General features: G+C 40.1%; 1 protein-coding gene across 1 annotated transcript; it reads left to right on the forward strand.

Annotated features, from left to right (window-relative positions):
* Positions 1-10,142: 10,142 nt before the first annotated feature.
* On the forward strand, positions 10,143-17,659 carry PCK1 (phosphoenolpyruvate carboxykinase 1). Its single transcript, XM_051632892.1, has 10 exons — positions 10,143-10,222; positions 10,416-10,690; positions 12,026-12,207; positions 12,804-13,007; positions 13,318-13,505; positions 14,440-14,602; positions 14,732-14,956; positions 15,049-15,180; positions 15,923-16,018; positions 16,579-17,659. Exons 2-10 carry the CDS (start codon positions 10,467-10,469, stop codon positions 17,031-17,033), a joined length of 1,869 nt encoding a protein of 622 aa, XP_051488852.1. The 5' UTR covers positions 10,143-10,222; positions 10,416-10,466; the 3' UTR covers positions 17,034-17,659.
* Positions 17,660-18,492: the final 833 nt, after the last annotated feature.

An 18,492-nucleotide genomic window follows, 5' to 3' on the forward strand; every position in this document is an offset into this window, starting at 1 on the left:
ATTCCCTTTCTGTACTTTAGAAAACCACTTGGGAATGGCTGCAGAGGCTCTATAACCAGCCTTTACTGTGTATGCTTTGCACCTCCCTCTTTCTATCATAGGTCATAAACTATAGTCCTCTGATAACAAGAGAAGGATTGCCATTGATTTAAATGGGTTTGGAATTAGGCCCAGAAGAGGTAACTATCTGAAGCAATAAGTGTGATTTATTTACATATTCGTGACCTGTCCACAAAACTCCTTGAAAGAGGAAAGGAAAATTAAAAAAAAAAAAAAAAAGGGAAAAAAAAAAAAGAGGGACACCAAAGCAAAAAAGAGCCAAACAAATCAGCCCAAATTTAACCTCTAATACTAATAATTGTTTATTTCATGATATTCCATCTCACAGTTGAAAACCCCATTCCTCTTCAGAACACGACTCCTGTTAGTCTACGAGAAAACCCAGTCTTTGTTGTGACTTATTTTGACAGCTTTAATATAATTTTCCACCTGGCATCTGGAAACTTTTCCATTTTCACTTTCCTCCCATGTCTCACTCTTATTTTCAAGTATATGTTGCATTCACACTGCACCTGTCAGAGTGGGATCTGTGTGCCTTGACACCGGCCTGAAAACATACACGCCTCTACTTCTGCTCTTACCCCAGGGACAAGTGCTTACCTTCATCACCTGTTTTGCAGTGAGATATTGCCACTCCTAATAATGACAGCAGTAGATCACCTCCTTCACACCATCATCTGTTTCTCAGCAAGTGAGTATCCTATAATCTTCACGTGGCTCCTTGAAACATTATTCAGTTTCTGAAGCTACAGTTAGTAAGTGGTTGAAATCTTTTTGCTGTTCTTTCTCGTGTTCTTGTCAACTTGCTCTTTTAGCATCCAAATTTCACACAGATGAAGTGTTTCTTCAGAGACCACCAAAAACCTTAATTAAAAAGAATGAAAATGTGTCAACTAATGAGTGAGATTAAAAAAAAAAAAAAAAAAGAGAGACTATATTCTTTCAGATGCAGTTCTTAGCAACTGAAAGTTGCACATTCAGAATTAGTGTTTCAGTGCTGGCCTGGAAGATTCTCAGGAGAAATTACACAGTCTGAATATTAGAAAAGTACTGATCACTTGGAAAGAAGAATATTATTAAAATATTTTAGTTTTTCTTTTTTGTTTTTCCCCCAGACATCTGGTTCTGAGATGGGAGCTGCTGTTTACTCTATCAGATGTCATTTAGGATTTAGATCTGGCTTGGATTTCTTGCCTACCAAAAAAAGACAATCATCTTATCCCCATCTTGACAGTCAAATAAAAGCTAGTCAGACCTCAGACTTGGGAGCTTCAGAATACACAGTCCTACTTATTCCCTAAACAAAGACATGATGGGAGCACAGCAAAGACAAGACAGATGGAAGTGATCCTGGAGGGTGGGTATTGATTGACTAGTGTCTAGCCTGGCTATAAATTACCACTTCTCTTTCTCAGTGCAAAGAGGAGGGTGAGGAGAGCTGCAGAGCTCTCTTACAGACACGGTGCTTGCTTGGACTGTGCTGTTCATGCACAATCAGCTAGATGTGGGCTGTGCCTGAGGCATAGGGAAAGCCTTTTTATTTTGCTCTTTCTTTCCAGTGCTAATCTTGACTTTGAGAAGACAAGTAATTTCTTTAAATATAAGTGGTTCTTGTAGAACCAAAGTAACTTCCGTGAAGCTAAAGAATTTAATGCTTCTAAGTATTGCCTGTACTTTTAAAATCCTGCTCCATACTGTTAATGATTATAATTGTATAGCATGACAAAAACCAGGGCATAATAGTGTACAGATGTGGAATATATAAAAGAGGAAGTATTTAACATAAGGTTATTGAAGCTGAAAGTACCAGTGGTGATTGATTGCTCAGACACAAGTCAGGGAAGTAGCCTAAAAAAATATTAACCATAATTGCAATTTATTTATTAACCATTTCATCAAACATGATGCTATACTTAGAAACAGTTCTGCCGTCCAGTAATTCTCCATTTGCTGCTTGTGGCAAACAGCAGATCTGCATGCCTGGGTCTGTTAGGAAGAAAGATGTTTACTTGAGAAGAATATTACTTCTTCCATTTCAAAAGACATCACCATGGTTATACAGTTAACTACACCTCAGTGGCTTCCAATGTTTTTACTAAATACTCTTTAAACCAAGAGATAGCAAAGAAAGTTTTAAAGACTGCTCACCTTAGTTAGTTAGTAAAGGTTTCTGCTGCTGTTTGTGCAAGGGTCAAAGAGTTAAAAGTTTAAAAGGCAGAAAGTTTTCCTCTTGTTTTGACTAATCTGGAGGAAACGTGCTGGAGCTGTGCAGAACTTGATTGCCTAACACAAAGTGAAGATACACAGTGAGGAGTAAAGGTTTAACTCAACTGATGTAAGAAACAAACTCCAAGGATGCCCATGTTTCTTTGCTTTTATCGCATTGTTAATCTTTAATCAGGAAAACAGTTCTGAGAACAGCTCTCTGTGCACAACTAAACAGGCACCATTGCTTGGAAGTTAATAGGATCACCAGAGAAAGAGACTATTAGATCATTGTTCTAATAAATCAATAAGTGAGATGTACAGCCCAAAGGAGTTCAAATTCTGCTTCCACGTGGATATGCAGCAAGTGCACATTAAACCTTGCAAAATCAGCAGTAAGGAGTTGGTTGGTGGGTTCAGAAGAGCAGTGGCTTCCTGGGCAAGTTTTTTTCCAGCTGCACATCTGCACAGGCACTAAGGTTTGAGAAGCCTGAATCAAGCTTCTTGGCTCAAAAATCCAAAGAAATGTAGAACAGACTACATTTAAGGGCATATTTAAAGTATCTTAGTGTGACTTCACTGACATCAGTTGATTTACTCATTGATATTTATCAGCCAAAATACCTTAAATCTTAGTCTTCCTCCCTGATGAATCATCACCTGAAGACCAAAGCCAGAGAGCCCCATGCCTCTCCATCTGGAAGAGGAAACAGAAACATGGTATAGCAGGCATAAGTGGATATCTTTTGTGCTCCTATGAGAATAGACAAAGCCTTATATTTCTCCTCTTCATCATCTTCTTAAACAGCAAGATGAGGAAATGCCTAGAAAGCAAATGAGACTAGCTAAGTGACATGTTTTGTGAATAATGGTTATTATTCTGTTCAGAGCTACCTCTAAAGCTTAAAGTCTCCTGACCTGTCATTCATACCCTTCTTTTGTTCTGTATTAAACAGGAAGATCTGGGCAGAGAACATTTAATGCTTTCACCCCAAATAACAAGGTGCTGCCCTAGGACTGCTGCAACACAAATACCTGACATGTACAAGATTGAGAAGTGGGATACTTATTTTATTTGCAGAATGTAAGTTGGTTGCTATTCATTTGTACATATTAGTTTAAGCTCACGAATAAGAGATTTCTCTTTAAGTAAACAGTATTCACATGCACATGACTCTTCCTAAATCAGTAAATTTGAAGACAGGTACAGATGGTCAGTCAACAGAAGCATGGACAGCAGCATCAGAATTCTGTCTTCCTAAAAGACCAAGAAAAACATCATCTCCAGGGTCCAGTTGAAACCTTGACCTCTTTACCAAGTGTTGTTTGTAGCAACAATCATCCCTGTGGCATTTATCTGGTAGGAACCTTTCACATTGACAAGAAATTTTTTTTACATTGAATAAATCCTATTGTGGTCCATCCATATTGCCTCCTTCCTATTAGAAAGGTGCTAACATAAGTGCAAGGTATGCAGGATTTAGATAAGTCTTAACAAGACAGGTGAAGAGTTTTCCATTAAACACAGGATTTATTACAGAGGTAACTGTTTTTTTTTCTAGTGTTGATTTTCCTACAGCTGTCAGGTTCAAGAGCCAAAAGGTATGTGATGCTTGACATAGGCACATTTGCCTCCTGACCTTTAGATGTAGCCTGGCTTTTATTTCTGCACAATCAGCTTCTATATTCTGTTGTTGTTGCTTCCAGTGTTACAAAATGCTTGAAATATTCATCAAAGCTATTTTCCTGGGAAAAATATAGAACAAATCTCACTTGAAACAGAAAACACAGTTCAGCCCAAGTTGGTGCTTTTGTGTTACTATCAAAGGAGAAAACAGGTTATACTAAATGTTTTTCATTTCAAATAAGAACGTACTATTTACATTACAATAATCTAGAGAAAACCCAGCAGGGACTATCTGTGGCACAGATATAAAGATTAGAAGAGATAATAATCTTGCCTAATTAGGTTTTAAACTCCTCAGCTGGGAGCTATCTACCAAACTAGGAAGAACACGCAAGAACAGAGAGAAATTGGTGTTATCAACCCCCTTCCCATCAAGAGGACAGAGGCTTGGGGATGTAAACTGACATGTTCAAAGTCAAATGGGAACTCCATAGAAGAGGAGGAAGCAGAACCTAAACCTTCTGAATCTGCACCCATGCTCACTGCTTAGAGCCATCCTTCTTTAAAGGAGGCAGCTCATGAAGGACATACAGAACTGTGTCCAGTGGGTCAGACTGCATGTAACAAGGAATGAAAGTAACAAGAGACAAAATGTAAATGGAAGCATTTAAAAAAAGAAACACGTTGCCAGTCAGGTAGAAAGAGTGTGTGTTTCTGGACTCTGAAATGACAACTGGCAAGAGTGCTGCCAGCAAGTGAAAGATTGCAGAGAAATAACGACAGGCATGCAAAAGGAAGGAGGCAAGAGGAGGCAGGGTTATCTCATCCTAGAAAAAAATAATCCAGTTTAAATTTTAAAAGGTGCTGCCATGTCATTTCTCAAGGCCTAAGGAGGTGAAGTCTCTGTAAAAGGTCACAGTTAGCAGGATCCTACTTATCAGCAGGAAGCCAGGAGACTGCTCTTGAACAAAAGTTTAAACATCTCCTGCTGCTTCAACCTGTGTGCAAGGATTTGTCATTTACCCCCTCCACAAGCAGGAAGCAGGGAGCCCCTGGCAGCTGCAAACACACACCTCTCTGGGAAACAGATTTTGCTCCAGCAAGGGTTACCATCTTTATTTGCAAAGCTGAACCTCAGTGCCATCTGGGCTTTGTATGACTGAGCAGAGCAGATGCTACATAGGTGAAGGGAAACACACCACCTTATGCTGTTTTCCACTCTGTTTAGTACAGCTTGTCCCCGTCTCTCCTGGCTGTGGTTCTGCTGTGCATCCAGCCAAAAAAAATGCAGTAAACATGCAAAAATCATAGTCAAGTTCTTATCACCCTTATGCGGGCTGAGGTAAAATCAGTTGAAGTCTTGATGGGCCCAAACTCTCGGTGTTCCTGTCAGATACCAGTGGCTCCAGGCCTTCTAACTTACATACTCACAGACCACTCATATAAGTTTTACAAAAGAGAGGTCAGTGTTCCTACAGGGAAGAGTTCCCAGGTTAGAGTCACAGCACAAGAAATATCTCCAAAAGAGCAACTACTTATCAGGATTGAGATTCCATGAACCAATCCGATCTCATGAGCTAATGAGCTGCTGAGCAGGAATGATGAACAGTGAATAACATGCTGCTCAGAGTCACTAATTGAGTAAGCACCATTAATGAACCACTTGCTGCTTGGGAGCTGTCTGCCACCTAAGATTCGGGTGCAAAATCAGAATCCAGAGTGTCTTGCATTCTGAGAAGGGTCACCAGTGTGATAGGAGGGAACTGAACTTCCAGTAGCCTTCATGGGCCATGTGTGGATATGCCACCCTAGCCAAGACTCCAGTTTTTATTCCTTACAAAAGAAAATGGAAAAGAGAACCAAAAATGAATAAATAGTTTATCTGCCAAAGCAGATGAACAAGAAGCAAGAAATGAGTCTGCTTGTGGTGTAGTGTGAGCCTTGGCATGGACTGTGGCACTGATTTACTTCCTTTTTCTTTTTTTGAGAAGTTTTAGCATGTGTGTTGTCAAGATGAAAATGCTGGGCAGGTTAATGGAAGTGCAGTCTAATCACAGTAAATCTGTGTATTTTTTTCTCCTTCCTATTCCTCTGCCATCACAACAAGCCACTTAAAGACAGGCAAAAAGTCACATTACCTTAGTGATCCATAAACCGTTTTACAATCTGCCCCAGACAAATACTGTATCATTTCGGGTTGGAGAGAGGGAAGTGAGAAGCACTGTGCTCCCAGTTTGCTGGTACCTGTTCTGCCTGTTCCTGGAGGCTGTCTCACAGTTCATGGAGTGCACGAGGAGAGGAGTGTTCAGCATGTGTGGCCAGAGCTCCCAGACCTCCTGCAGCTGGGTCATTGCTGAAGAGCAGCCTGTTAGAAAGGGGCTGTGAGGCAGAAACACCAGACAGGGCTGTGCAGGGTCCGGAATAAACACTTGGCTTAGTCACTGACTCTTTTGCAACTACCAGGCAATTTGCACAGTTCAGAGTTTCTTCTAGAAATCAAGGGAGCAGTCCTTGCCCTGGTCTCTGTGAGCTGTGCAGGGGCTGCCCTTGGATCTGGGCTGTGCAGCATCCAGTCCAGCAGCAATTGCAATATGCTCAGTATCAGCTGAGCACAACTTGACAGCAAAAATAACAATCCAGAAGCAATGTTCTTCTGTTAGTAGAATAGCTCAGAGAATCTTTTAAAAAAGCTACAATTTTATAACAAAAACTTCAGGTGACAAATTCTTTGAAGATGACAATATGTAGGATAATTAGCAATAGGAGTGGAGTAGAATTTCTGAGTATTATTACCTGTCATTAACAACTTTCACATCTCATTGAGAGCGCTTCGCTGCACCTCAGTTTGTAGTGATGAGTTAAGCTTTCTTATGACACCTTTTCTGAGCATCTAAGAACCTTCACAGTTACTGCATTTAGTTCCAGTAAGTCAGTAAAACTCAAAGTGCTCAGAATCCCAGTTTAGAACAGCCTGCATAGTGTTCATCAAAGCAAACCAAATCCCCTAAAAACACTTGTTTCAAGGCACTTGTTGAATACGATCATCTCAAAATGTCAGAATTATGCTCATTTAAATAATTTGACAGCTTCCAAGGAGGCACCTCATGAGCATCACAGTCAAGTGTCAGGAAGCACAGAGAAGAAGTGCCAGAAAAAGTTAAATCCAAAGAAATTCTATCAGCTATTAGATAAGTATTACAATACAGTTACTACTAAAAAAGATCTCATTTAAATGGAAAATAAACTTTACATTCAAGGCAATTTTAAAAAAAGAACGTACATTCCCCCCGAACCACATCCCATGTTTCTCACTAGTGAACTCTCCCAGCTCACTGAATCCAGGAGGCAGACACAGATGGCAAACAGCAGCACACTCTGGGAGTGGGTGAACACCTCAAGACCACTAACTGAGTCATTGGAGATACTACTTGTGTTTTTTGTTTTGTTTTTGTGGTAGTCATTAGGAATTACAAGAACTCAGTAAATGCAGAATAAACCTTTAATGCTCTGTCTTTGGTATTTAAAATCTGAATCTCTAAGTGAGACTATTCCTGAAAAAATCTTTGCCCTGATTTGCATATGCTCCAGTTATTTCATTGCACCAAATACTATGTGTTTTATATATGGGTTTGGGGCTTCCTGTGTGTATGTGATATGCTTTGAGGTCCTCTGATGGGAGGTGTTACCTAAATACAAGCAATTTGATGCTTAAGTGTCTAGAATTCCCAGTGGACATCTGCACTCAAACCTTGCTGCCATCACAAATGAAAAACATTTGGAATCCTTAATGTGATTTTTAATGGACATATGTTCACAACACAGTGCCACCAATTTGGCATATTTAGTGTCTTCTCAAGAGAAGCCCACAGTTTGTATAGCAAGATTGTGGGAGGTTAGGATTGCAGTGTGAGAAAATTTGCACAACACCTGCCTGAATATAATTTAATTGGCAGAAACTAATGCTCTAGGTTTGGGGATTTTTTTTTTCCTCCGCTCAAAACTGAAGAGACACTAGGACTAATCCTGCTGTCTTACACTTTCAATTTTTAAAAGCTTTTATTCTGACTCTACTTGTGCTGCAAATATAATTATTTTCTGGTCCACTCTTTTTTTTTCCTGACAGCTGAAGTGCATTGCTGTTTAACTCCTAGTTGTTATTTCTATGTATAATGATTTATTGGGCCAGCAGGAAGGACTCAGTATTTTTGTGCTTCACTGAAAAAGGGATATGCTGAGTATTACTGACTACTGTGCCCAATTTTTAACGAAGCACTTAACAATATGTTTTGAAAGTAAAAGAGTTGGCTGAAATATTTCTGATCACCTCCACCAGCAGTTTGTGGGCTCCAAGGACAAACACCACAGTTGTCCTTATTAAATAGACTTTGATTATACATTTGCTTACAGCAGAGCCCCATCTGGAGCAGTCTTTAACACCTCTTATCCTACCAGATTTTTGTTTTCCTTTTCAGGAATGTTTGGCCTTGCAGTGCATCAAGGACAGCCCCTCTTACTTCACTGTTTTCTTCCCTTTGCGTTTACAAAACATAATAAAAAGCTTTGCAGGAGAGATAGAGGATGCAGGCCCAGGGGAAGCAGTGTGAGATTGAGCTCCATGGTATCTCAGGCTGGCAGGGCAGGAAGACAAGCTGCAGTCCTGCCCTTTGCTGCTCTGCCAGACGTGGCTGTTCAGGGCTTGCAAGTCACTGCTGGCTGCCTGGGAAAAGCCTTACTGGGAACATCTCATTGGCTGCACAAGCCAGAGCAGGTGGAGGGTTAAGAGCATTCTTTATATAGCACACATCAATTTTGTTGCTTTAAAGGACTCTCTAAAACTTAGCTGGAAGTCCCACATTTCCTGTTCTGCAAAGTACCAGTGACAATATTTTATACCCATGGTGGAAGCCCCATCAATGCAAAAAGTGACAGGTTGGAATGACAGCTTCTCCTGATCCAGGCCCAGAGTAAGGAGAGTTAGATGAGATGGCAGGAGGGTTATTTCTACAGCTTTATTTGCCTGAAACACTAGAGTCTACACACACACAGACAGCATGAGCAAAAGGACATGAAGATCAGTCTTCCTTCATGGGCATGATGGTCTAAAATGGAGTAAGGGAAGATAAAGAGCTGAAAGAAAGAGGGGCAAGGTAAGTTAGAGGCAAAACCTCAAAGTGTCTGAGGTCACACTCTCACCCTCAGAATTAAGAGCAGTAGTGACTGCTGGTACTATATACTGCCACAACAGATACAGATGTGTACACATCTGTACATGTACATATGTATACAGTACTCTTCACACAAAAATTGTGCAGCCACATTCCTGAGCAGTTTTGTGCCTTTTCAGTACTAATTTAATGATAGGTAGATATTTTATGACCCCCACAGGACTCCCACTAAAATAAAACATAACATTTGAAGTAGGGGGTTAATTACTGGGGTAGCTGCTGATCTGCCTCTTCTGAGCTTCTAGCAATAGAAAATAATTGTTCTGTTTGCAAGAGCCTAAAAAGCAAGCCATAGGCAAAATCTGTTTTCCTGCACTGAAGAAAATGTAAAATTTAGATCTAGTGGAAGGTGTCCCTGCCTATGACAGGGGTGTTGGAACTACATGATTTTCAAGGTCCCTTCCAACCCAAACCATCCTGTGATTCTATGACTTAGATTGCCTTTTTTTTTTTTTTACAGAATTGCATGGACAAAAATAAGGCCTCCAGACAGGTAGTGTAATGGTTATTCAGGCCTGTCAGTGCTCACTGTTGAACTTTATCCCAGGATCAGGCAGTGTTCCCAAGGCAAGTAAACACACCTTGGACAAGCCTCCGCTTCACAGCCAACTAGCAAGGATCTGCCTACCAAATGTGCCAACTGCATTTGCCTGGATGACCCCCATGTTCTCAGCTCCAGATACTCCTTGTTCTCGACCTTTCCCACACACAGAGAAGTTATGAGGGTTTTGGTTTTAAAGCCAAATTGGTACAAAGTTTGGTTAAAGTGCTGTTTTGTAATACTTCAAAACAACAAACCCAGGGGCTAAGAATCATCACTTTCAGCATTCATTAATCAAACCTGTCAAATGATTACCTCGTCAGGGCTGCTTTGTTGACAACTCTGCATGATGACTGTGTCAGTGGCAGTGTCCTAAGACATATGCAGTGGTGACGTAAAGGACAAGCCTCCCTCACCTCACCTAGTGGGATGGACACTACCATGAATATTTAAGGGAGGGTGTTTACTTGGAAAGCAGTGACCACAGGAGTGCTCCAAAGCAGGTGAAACAGGATCAACTGAAAGGGACATCAGGATCCTCTCTGACATCCAGCTTATAAGACAGTAAGTAGAATGGCCTCTTTTTTTCCAGCTTGAAATCACCTGTGATCTAAGTTGTCTATAGTGATTATAAAAGAGAAGTACATGATCAAGTCTATTACAAATTCTACCTTTGCCTTATAGGCTGCTAGGAAGGCTTATTGACACTGGTTAGAATGTCATATTGTGCTAACACACCCAATGTATTTGGTTTTAGATTGTGATCAGTATTTCAAAGCCATCAACAAGAGCCACTGTAGGTTCAGTAATGCCCCCACAGCTGAAAGCTGAGGTGAATGTCATGCCTAAGGTTGTCCAGGGGGATTTGGAGAGCCTGCCTCCAGAAGCAAGGGACTTCATTGAAAGTAATGCCAAGCTCTGCCAGCCTGAGAGCATTCATATCTGTGATGGCTCAGAAGAAGAAAACAAAAAACTTCTGGACATAATGGTAGAACAAGGCATGATCAAGAAGCTGAACAAGTATGAGAACTGGTGAGTAGCCTGAAGGAAGTATCAACTCAGAATGGCAATATGCATTTTCTATCCTGTTGACTTTTAAAATTACTTATAACCCTTCAGTATTTGCTTTCCACGAACATTTTGGCACTGTAGCTTACACAGGTGAAATACTCAAGCAAAGCAAATTTTTCCCTCTAAAAATTAATATAAAGCATATTATTCAGTTGGACTATAAACTGAACAGTGTCTCCATTGATTAGTTACATCAGGGAACTGAAATAGTGTCATGAGACTTATGTAACTGATCATTAGAAATGGCTAAATATTATTTAGCAAATACATCTTTTGAAGAATTCTTCTATTTTAGTCAATTAGTTTGTTCATCAAATACTTTTCTGTGGCATTCAAATAGCTCTGTGGGTGTTCAAATATTATTCAGTACAGGCATTATTCATATCGTGCCGATGAGCTTTGACTGTAATGTATTCATCAAATACTTTTTTCAAGTATTTCATCATCTCTCCCAACTAACCCAACATGAAAGAAGAATGTTAACAACAAGTACATACTCAGGAATTACGTGCTGACCAAGAGATTTTCATGGAAGAAATCTGCAAAGAATTTTGAATAACTAAGTGCAGGAATTTAGCAATCTGTTTGCAGACTATTTGGGAGAGAAAAGGGCAAGATTCATCAGATAAATTATTCATTGTTAATTATATTCTTAGCTATAGTGATGATGGTTATGACAGCCCAACTAGAACGTTTTTATACTCATAGAAAATTTCTATGCACAGAGGTGAAAATGTAAAACAATCCTTTCTATTGTAAATAGATGGCAAAAATTCTTTAGAAGGAAAAAAGCCTCCCTTTTAATAAACTCCTTCACTTTAATGATCATGCTTATACTCAGCATTTCCTTTGTGGTGCTTTTAACTTGGAGGACTATGCCAATTTACTAAGCTGGATTCTGATCCCACAGGCACTTACACCAACACTTAAAGTACTTGCTTGGCATCCACTTTGCTTGGAGCATCATTTTGTGGTCCCCATGCAAAACAACTTCACACTGCTGAGAATGAAATGAGATTAACTTTTCCCTGGAAGTTAGCAACAGAGAATAAGACTGAGATAAGAGGCAGAGGAATATTAATATGCATCCAGAATTTCCTAGGCCATATCATTTGTTATTCATACTGGAAAGTCTTGAAGCAATTTGTATGAGAGAATGCCTGTTATACTGTCTCTGTCACGATAGTTTTTGCCTTACAAAGCATTGTGCCCTTTTGTGCTAAACCAGTCCCATAGAGGGTAAAAAGTGCTATATTGATCATTAACATCTAACTTCCCAATTGTGGTGAAATGCAGCTGGCTGGCTCTCACTGACCCAAGGGATGTGGCAAGAATAGAGAGCAAAACTGTTATCATCACTCAAGAACAGAGAGATACCACTCCAATCCCTAAAACTGGAACCAGCCAGCTGGGTCGCTGGATGTCTGAAGAAGATTTTGAGAAGGCCTTCAATACCAGGTTCCCAGGCTGCATGCAAGGTAAGCAAGAAAAGGGTGGTTGCCATTGAACTTCTAGGGTTACAGACACTACTACTAGTAGTTAGTTTAATCTCTAGAGAAAGATTTTAGCATAATGTTTATACCCCTGATATTAGCCATGTTGTTAGTTTTAGCTGGATCTTTACCATAGCTCTAAATGCCTGTGCAAGGATAGTCCTCAGTCTGTCTTTTTCCAGCATTCTTCTCTTCAGAAAGAGGGGCAAAATAAGGTAGGAAAATGTGGGAAATTCTTTCCAGAAAGCCACATGGCAGATACGAAGTGAGAGGAGAGTGGAGGACCCCCATCCCCAGCAACAGCTTCAGGCTAAGCAATTTACACCAACAGAGAACTTGGCTTCCACCCACCTTTACTACTGTCTAGGCAATTTGTCTGATCAGCTGCTTGCAGTATTTAAGGTAAAACTTCTTGCTACACAGTTAGACAAACAAAGCTACGCCTCTTTAAAGATCATCAGAAACACCCACAAGACAAACAGTTTTTAAAGAAGGGAGAAGCAACCTCCATATCATTAAAGACTATTTGAACAGCTCCCTGTTTTGCTCTTTGCCACATCTTGCTACTCCTTGTTTTCCAGGACGTACAATGTATGTTATCCCCTTCAGCATGGGGCCTATTGGGTCTCCACTGTCCAAGATTGGGATTGAGCTGACAGACTCACCATATGTAGTGGCCAGCATGAGGATCATGACACGGATGGGAACAGCTGCTTTGAAAGCCCTGAGCAACGGGGAATTTGTGAAGTGCCTTCACTCGGTTGGATGTCCTCTACCACTAAAAGGTAAAAGGCATTAAAAACTTAACCCTGGCAATTCCCTGGGGCATGTTTTAGAGGTGACTGCATACGGGAGGCACTCACCATAGAAGACCAGGGTGGTCTGAGCAACTGCACTAGGTTTAGAACTCAATTAATAGAATTAAAGCTCAATGAGAGTTTCACGAAAAGGAGATTATTATCCCAAGTACTTACCAGGGGGTTTCCCTTAAAGCATCTGGTATGGGTTGTTGTCAGAGGCTTGATGCTGATGAAACAACAGTGTGATCCAGCATGGAAATTGCTGCATTCATGAGGACAACATTCTGTTCTGCAGAACCATTAGTCAACAACTGGCCGTGCAACCCGGAGTTAACGCTGATTGCCCATCTCCCGGATCGCAGAGAGATCATTTCATTTGGCAGCGGTTACGGAGGAAACTCCTTACTGGGGAAAAAATGCTTTGCTCTTAGAATTGCCAGCAGAATTGCCAAAGAGGAGGGCTGGCTAGCTGAACACATGCTGGTAAGAACTATTAAATCATGTGTGTTTGAACAGCCATTAAACCCTAAATTAACACAACATAAATGCATCACATCTTGCTGTCAATGAAATTAGTCTCGTATGGATGGTCCTGTAACATTAGATATGAATTTATCACATGGCAGGCTAATAAGGAATCTGGAAAGTGCTTGCAAGATTAAATACCAAACATTTTAAAATAATACCTGTAAAGTCAGAAGCCAAGAAAGATTTGGAACTTCTGAGAGTGGCTACTTGTAGGCAGACCCATTAATTAGATCAGAGCTTAAACATCATCACTGGGCATCCACATTGCCCATACAAATCTAATAGCAAAAGATTAAAGCAAATTTTAAAAACTGTCCTCATATTATAAAGAGGTCTATGCACTGAAAAACCTGCAAAGATTAGATTTTTCTAAACAAGTTCTGCTTTGTACCTTTCCTGCCTTTATTTTCTGCTGTCATTTAAACATTCTACTACTGTAAAACACCACTGAAAATAAGAATTTCAAAGTGCATAAGAGAACAGTCTCAAAAAACATACCAACATACTCTGAGAAGTGCTGAAGTGTCCAGACATGAAGTGCTTACACTTCACTCATGCAGTCTTGCCTGGCTTTCTTATGAGCTGAACAACACAGCTGTATACTGTCTGAGTATTTTTAATCAGCAAAAAAAATTTGACTTCTATACGTGCCTGACATTTCTTATATATTTAAGAACTCCTTAGAGATATCATAAGGGCAAGAAGAGTAGACTTTTTGATTAATAAAGTACAGCTTGAATTATTTGTCAACTATATTATGTAGTGCTTTTGTTGGAACAAATTTGCATAATTAAATATTTTATCATTACCACCTGCTGGAAGACAGTTTTCAAAATGAAAAGTGCAAGAAAAAAGACCACATTTAACTGTTGCATTAATTTTTCAATAGATCCTGGGCATTACTAATCCAGAAGGTAAAAAGAAGTATTTTGCTGCAGCTTTCCCTAGTGCATGTGGAAAAACTAACTTGGCCATGATGAACCCAAGCCTGCCAGGATGGAAAATTGAGTGTGTGGGTGATGATATTGCCTGGATGAAATTTGATGAGCAAGGTATGGAACTGAAACTGGATTGGTTTACAGACCACTACAGGTTGATTTTGGTGCAGCAAGACACGCTACAAAAATCTGGATATAATTAGAACAGTTTGATTTCCCTACATGTTTTCATTTAACTTCCAGGCAACTTAAGGGCAATCAATCCAGAAAATGGCTTTTTTGGTGTCGCCCCAGGAACCTCAGTCAAAACAAACCCCAATGCTATTAAAACCATATTCAAGAACACCATCTTTACCAATGTAGCAGAAACCAGTGATGGAGGTGTCTATTGGGAAGGCATTGATGAGCCATTACCACCAGGAGTAACTCTGACTTCTTGGAAGAACAAGGATTGGACCCCAGAAAACGGTAACCTGGTCCACTCCACAGTCTCTCTTGGCTTTCTCTGCTAAATTCAAGATAATTCTGCCATTCTGACCTTTTCCTTGTATTCCATACAGGGGAGCCTTGTGCTCATCCCAACTCACGGTTCTGCACCCCTGCCAGCCAGTGCCCCATCATGGACCCTGCATGGGAATCCCCAGAAGGTGTGCCCATTGAAGGGATAATATTTGGAGGCCGCAGACCTGCTGGTAAGAAAAGAATCAGCCACGTGTCAAGGCAGAAGTGCTGACCACAGAAAGGCTGAAACACAACTGGGCACAGACACAGGCTTTGTTTTCACAGCCGCAAAAGCAAGAAAATATCTATGCTCCGTGTTAGGCTTTGACACACGCACTTACACCCACTGATATTTCAATGTCTGAATTGTGGGATGTTAACACAAAAGAAATAATGATAATAACAATACTACTAAGGGCCGGAGAGAGATCAGGACCCACTAACACAGGCAACACAAGCACATAGCAAATTGTCATACTTGTCTCAATTTGCTTGCAGTTTAACTAGTTCAGATAGGAAATTGTTGGAGAAATGAACCAGTTGTAGACTGTTTACAGAAAAGGAAGTAAAATAAGTTGATCTATGAAAGATCACCTGAAGTTGAAAAAAATAATAAACAGGAGTAATACTGGGTCTGAGTCTAATATCATGACCACAGGACCAGATTCTATTTCCAGCAAAGCCTGCTCAGGATTCTGAGGTCACAGAAATCTCCCACTGAGCAACTAAATGTGCATGTGTTCAGTAGCCAGTTTTGAACATATTCATATAAACTTTCTTGCAATAGAAGGGCAGGAAATGAACTGATTAAAAAACAGTTTAAATCAGAGTCCATTATACATTAACATGCATTTGGCAGTATCTCAGGTAGCAAAACCTGTTATAAAAATGTTTCTGGACCCCTAATAATTGAACTTATTTTCTTCTTTACAGGTGTTCCTCTCGTATACGAGGCCTTTAACTGGCAGCATGGAGTATTTATAGGAGCAGCTATGAGATCTGAAGCAACAGCAGCTGCTGAGCACAAAGGTAAATCAAAAGTTAATCTGCCTACCTGTACTAAAAGCAATCCCCTCTGGACTGCCTATTCTGTCCTGCTCTTTTGCATTTCAGTCTGGGCAGCTCATTTTGCAACCTGTGCATTTTAACAATAGAAAATATTTGTACTGGAGTTAAAAGCCAAATTCTCTGTAAAAGTCAGATTAAGCAAAACAACCCTAGGTGGCAAACACACAGAACAGGGTGCAGACATGAGGCTGCCTGAAGCTTTCATATGGAGTTCTTGTTGCAGTCTGGGATAATTAAACTTAAGTTCTCTTTTCTGCTGGAGCTCAATGTAAATACATAAATGATAAAAGCCAGCTCTTGAAGTTCTTCATTTAGGCTGCTTTAAGAAATTAATTTCCACTTATTACATAATTTAATTTCTACTGGTGTTTTGTACATCAAGGACAATGCTTGTGCTGTTTCTTAAAGCTCCTTGGTTCAGATACAGAAGGGTGAGTAAGGGACCATGAACACTAAATCCTGGTGCTTTATTATAACTGTGCTATTTATTTTCTTACATTCTCCATTTGTGTTTCGAACAGGCAAAATCATTATGCATGATCCATTTGCCATGAGACCTTTCTTTGGCTACAACTTTGGTAAATACTTGGCCCACTGGCTCAGCATGGCACATCGTCCAGCTGCAAAGCTACCAAGGATCTTTCATGTTAACTGGTTCCGGAAAGACAGCCAAGGGAAATTCCTGTGGCCTGGCTATGGAGAGAATTCCCGTGTGCTGGAATGGATGTTCAACAGAATTGAAGGGAAAGCTTCTGCCAAGCCAACTGCCATAGGTTACATCCCTGCTGACACTGCTTTGAACCTGAAGGGTTTAGAAGATGTCAACTTGACCGAACTGTTTGATATCTCCAAAGAGTTCTGGGAAAAGGAGGTAGAAGAAATCAAGCAGTACTTTGAAGTGCAAGTTAATGCTGACCTCCCCTATGAAATAGAAAGAGAAATGCTTTCCTTAGAGATGAGGATAAAACAGTTGTAGCTGATCAAAACCACAATTACTTATCAATCCACACATACTAAGACAGGACAAACATTTTACCAAATCACCACTGGAAGCACAACAGCACACTGAGGGGCAGAGACTTCTCATGAAAAGTAGGCCCTAGTTTACTTAGACTATAGGTAGGGGCATTCTAGAGGTAACTCCAGACCTAATGATTTATCAGCTACATCAGATGTTGGGAATAGGTGAGCAGCTATGGGAATGTTTGAGCACATGGTCTGCAAAATCCAGATATTTCATGCACACACAGAGAGCCATGAGGTGTGTCAATTATTTGCCTAGTTCTACACATACAATCCAAACCAATCCAGCCTTCAAGGGGTGGCACATTGTTTCTATTGCACAAACCACTAGTGCCGCAAATTCTACAGGAGAGAAGAAACTTAGATGCTGTATATATGTATTACCTAAACATATTTCATGGCTTAAATATTTTTTAGAATAATGAAGTTGTAACTTTTATCAGAGTGAAAGATGGCTTTGTTTTACTAATGTGTATTTAAGATATTGCTATTATACATGCCTCATGTTCTTGTGATTTCCAGATGTTTTGAATGGCATATTCTTTAAACTGTTGAAATAAATGTTTATAGAAAACATGACCTCATTTCCAGTATTTATAAACTACATGCATATAAATTGGACCTCCTGTCTATACCACAGCACAGAAAGAAATTCACATGTGGAAGTTACTTGTTGACTAGCATTGATCTGCTACTCCTAAACCAACAGTTTAAGCCAGGTACTGTCTTTGCAACTTTTATTCAAGCTAAAGGAATGATCCAGAAGTTATGAAACCAGCTGCAAGCAGTTATCCAGCTAGTGACATGCTCTCCATTACTGGGCATTGTTAGTTACTTCAGGTATTTATAAAGTAAACTACCCTCTAGGAAAGCCCCATATTAGGACCTAGCTCATTTGCTGAAGTCATAGGATTTGTCTGCTCCACAGTACCTTGACTTTTGCAAGAATAACTAGTGGAGCTAGTGAAGTAAAAACAGTTTGGGAAGAGTTTTCCAGATCTGTTGAGATGCTTAAAGCCTTAGTGGTCAATGAAAATAAGGGTAGAAGCCTGTGTTGACTTCCCTGTAGATCCAAGATACCAAAACCATTCCATATTCTCCCTATTAAAAGTGCCCTTCTTCATGCTTCCCACGTTCCTGGCAGATATCCTGCTTTTTCACTTTGAATGCTTGATCTCCCAAAATATATTGCAAATATTTGCTTAGCAAAAAGAAAATTACTTACATTGTGTAATAATTCTCTTTATAGACCCTGCTTCCTCACAAAACAAACAGCGCCAACACTGGTCAACAGATGCCCTTGGAAGTTTGCTAGGAGAGGTCACATAGCCTGAAAAGCCTCTGACAACCTCCTGACTCCAAATTTAGGACTTCACACAAACATTGTCAACTCTGAGGCAAATAACACAGCA

Source organism: Apus apus, chromosome 15, assembly GCF_020740795.1.
Source record: "Apus apus isolate bApuApu2 chromosome 15, bApuApu2.pri.cur, whole genome shotgun sequence".
NCBI lineage: Eukaryota > Metazoa > Chordata > Aves > Apodiformes > Apodidae > Apus > Apus apus.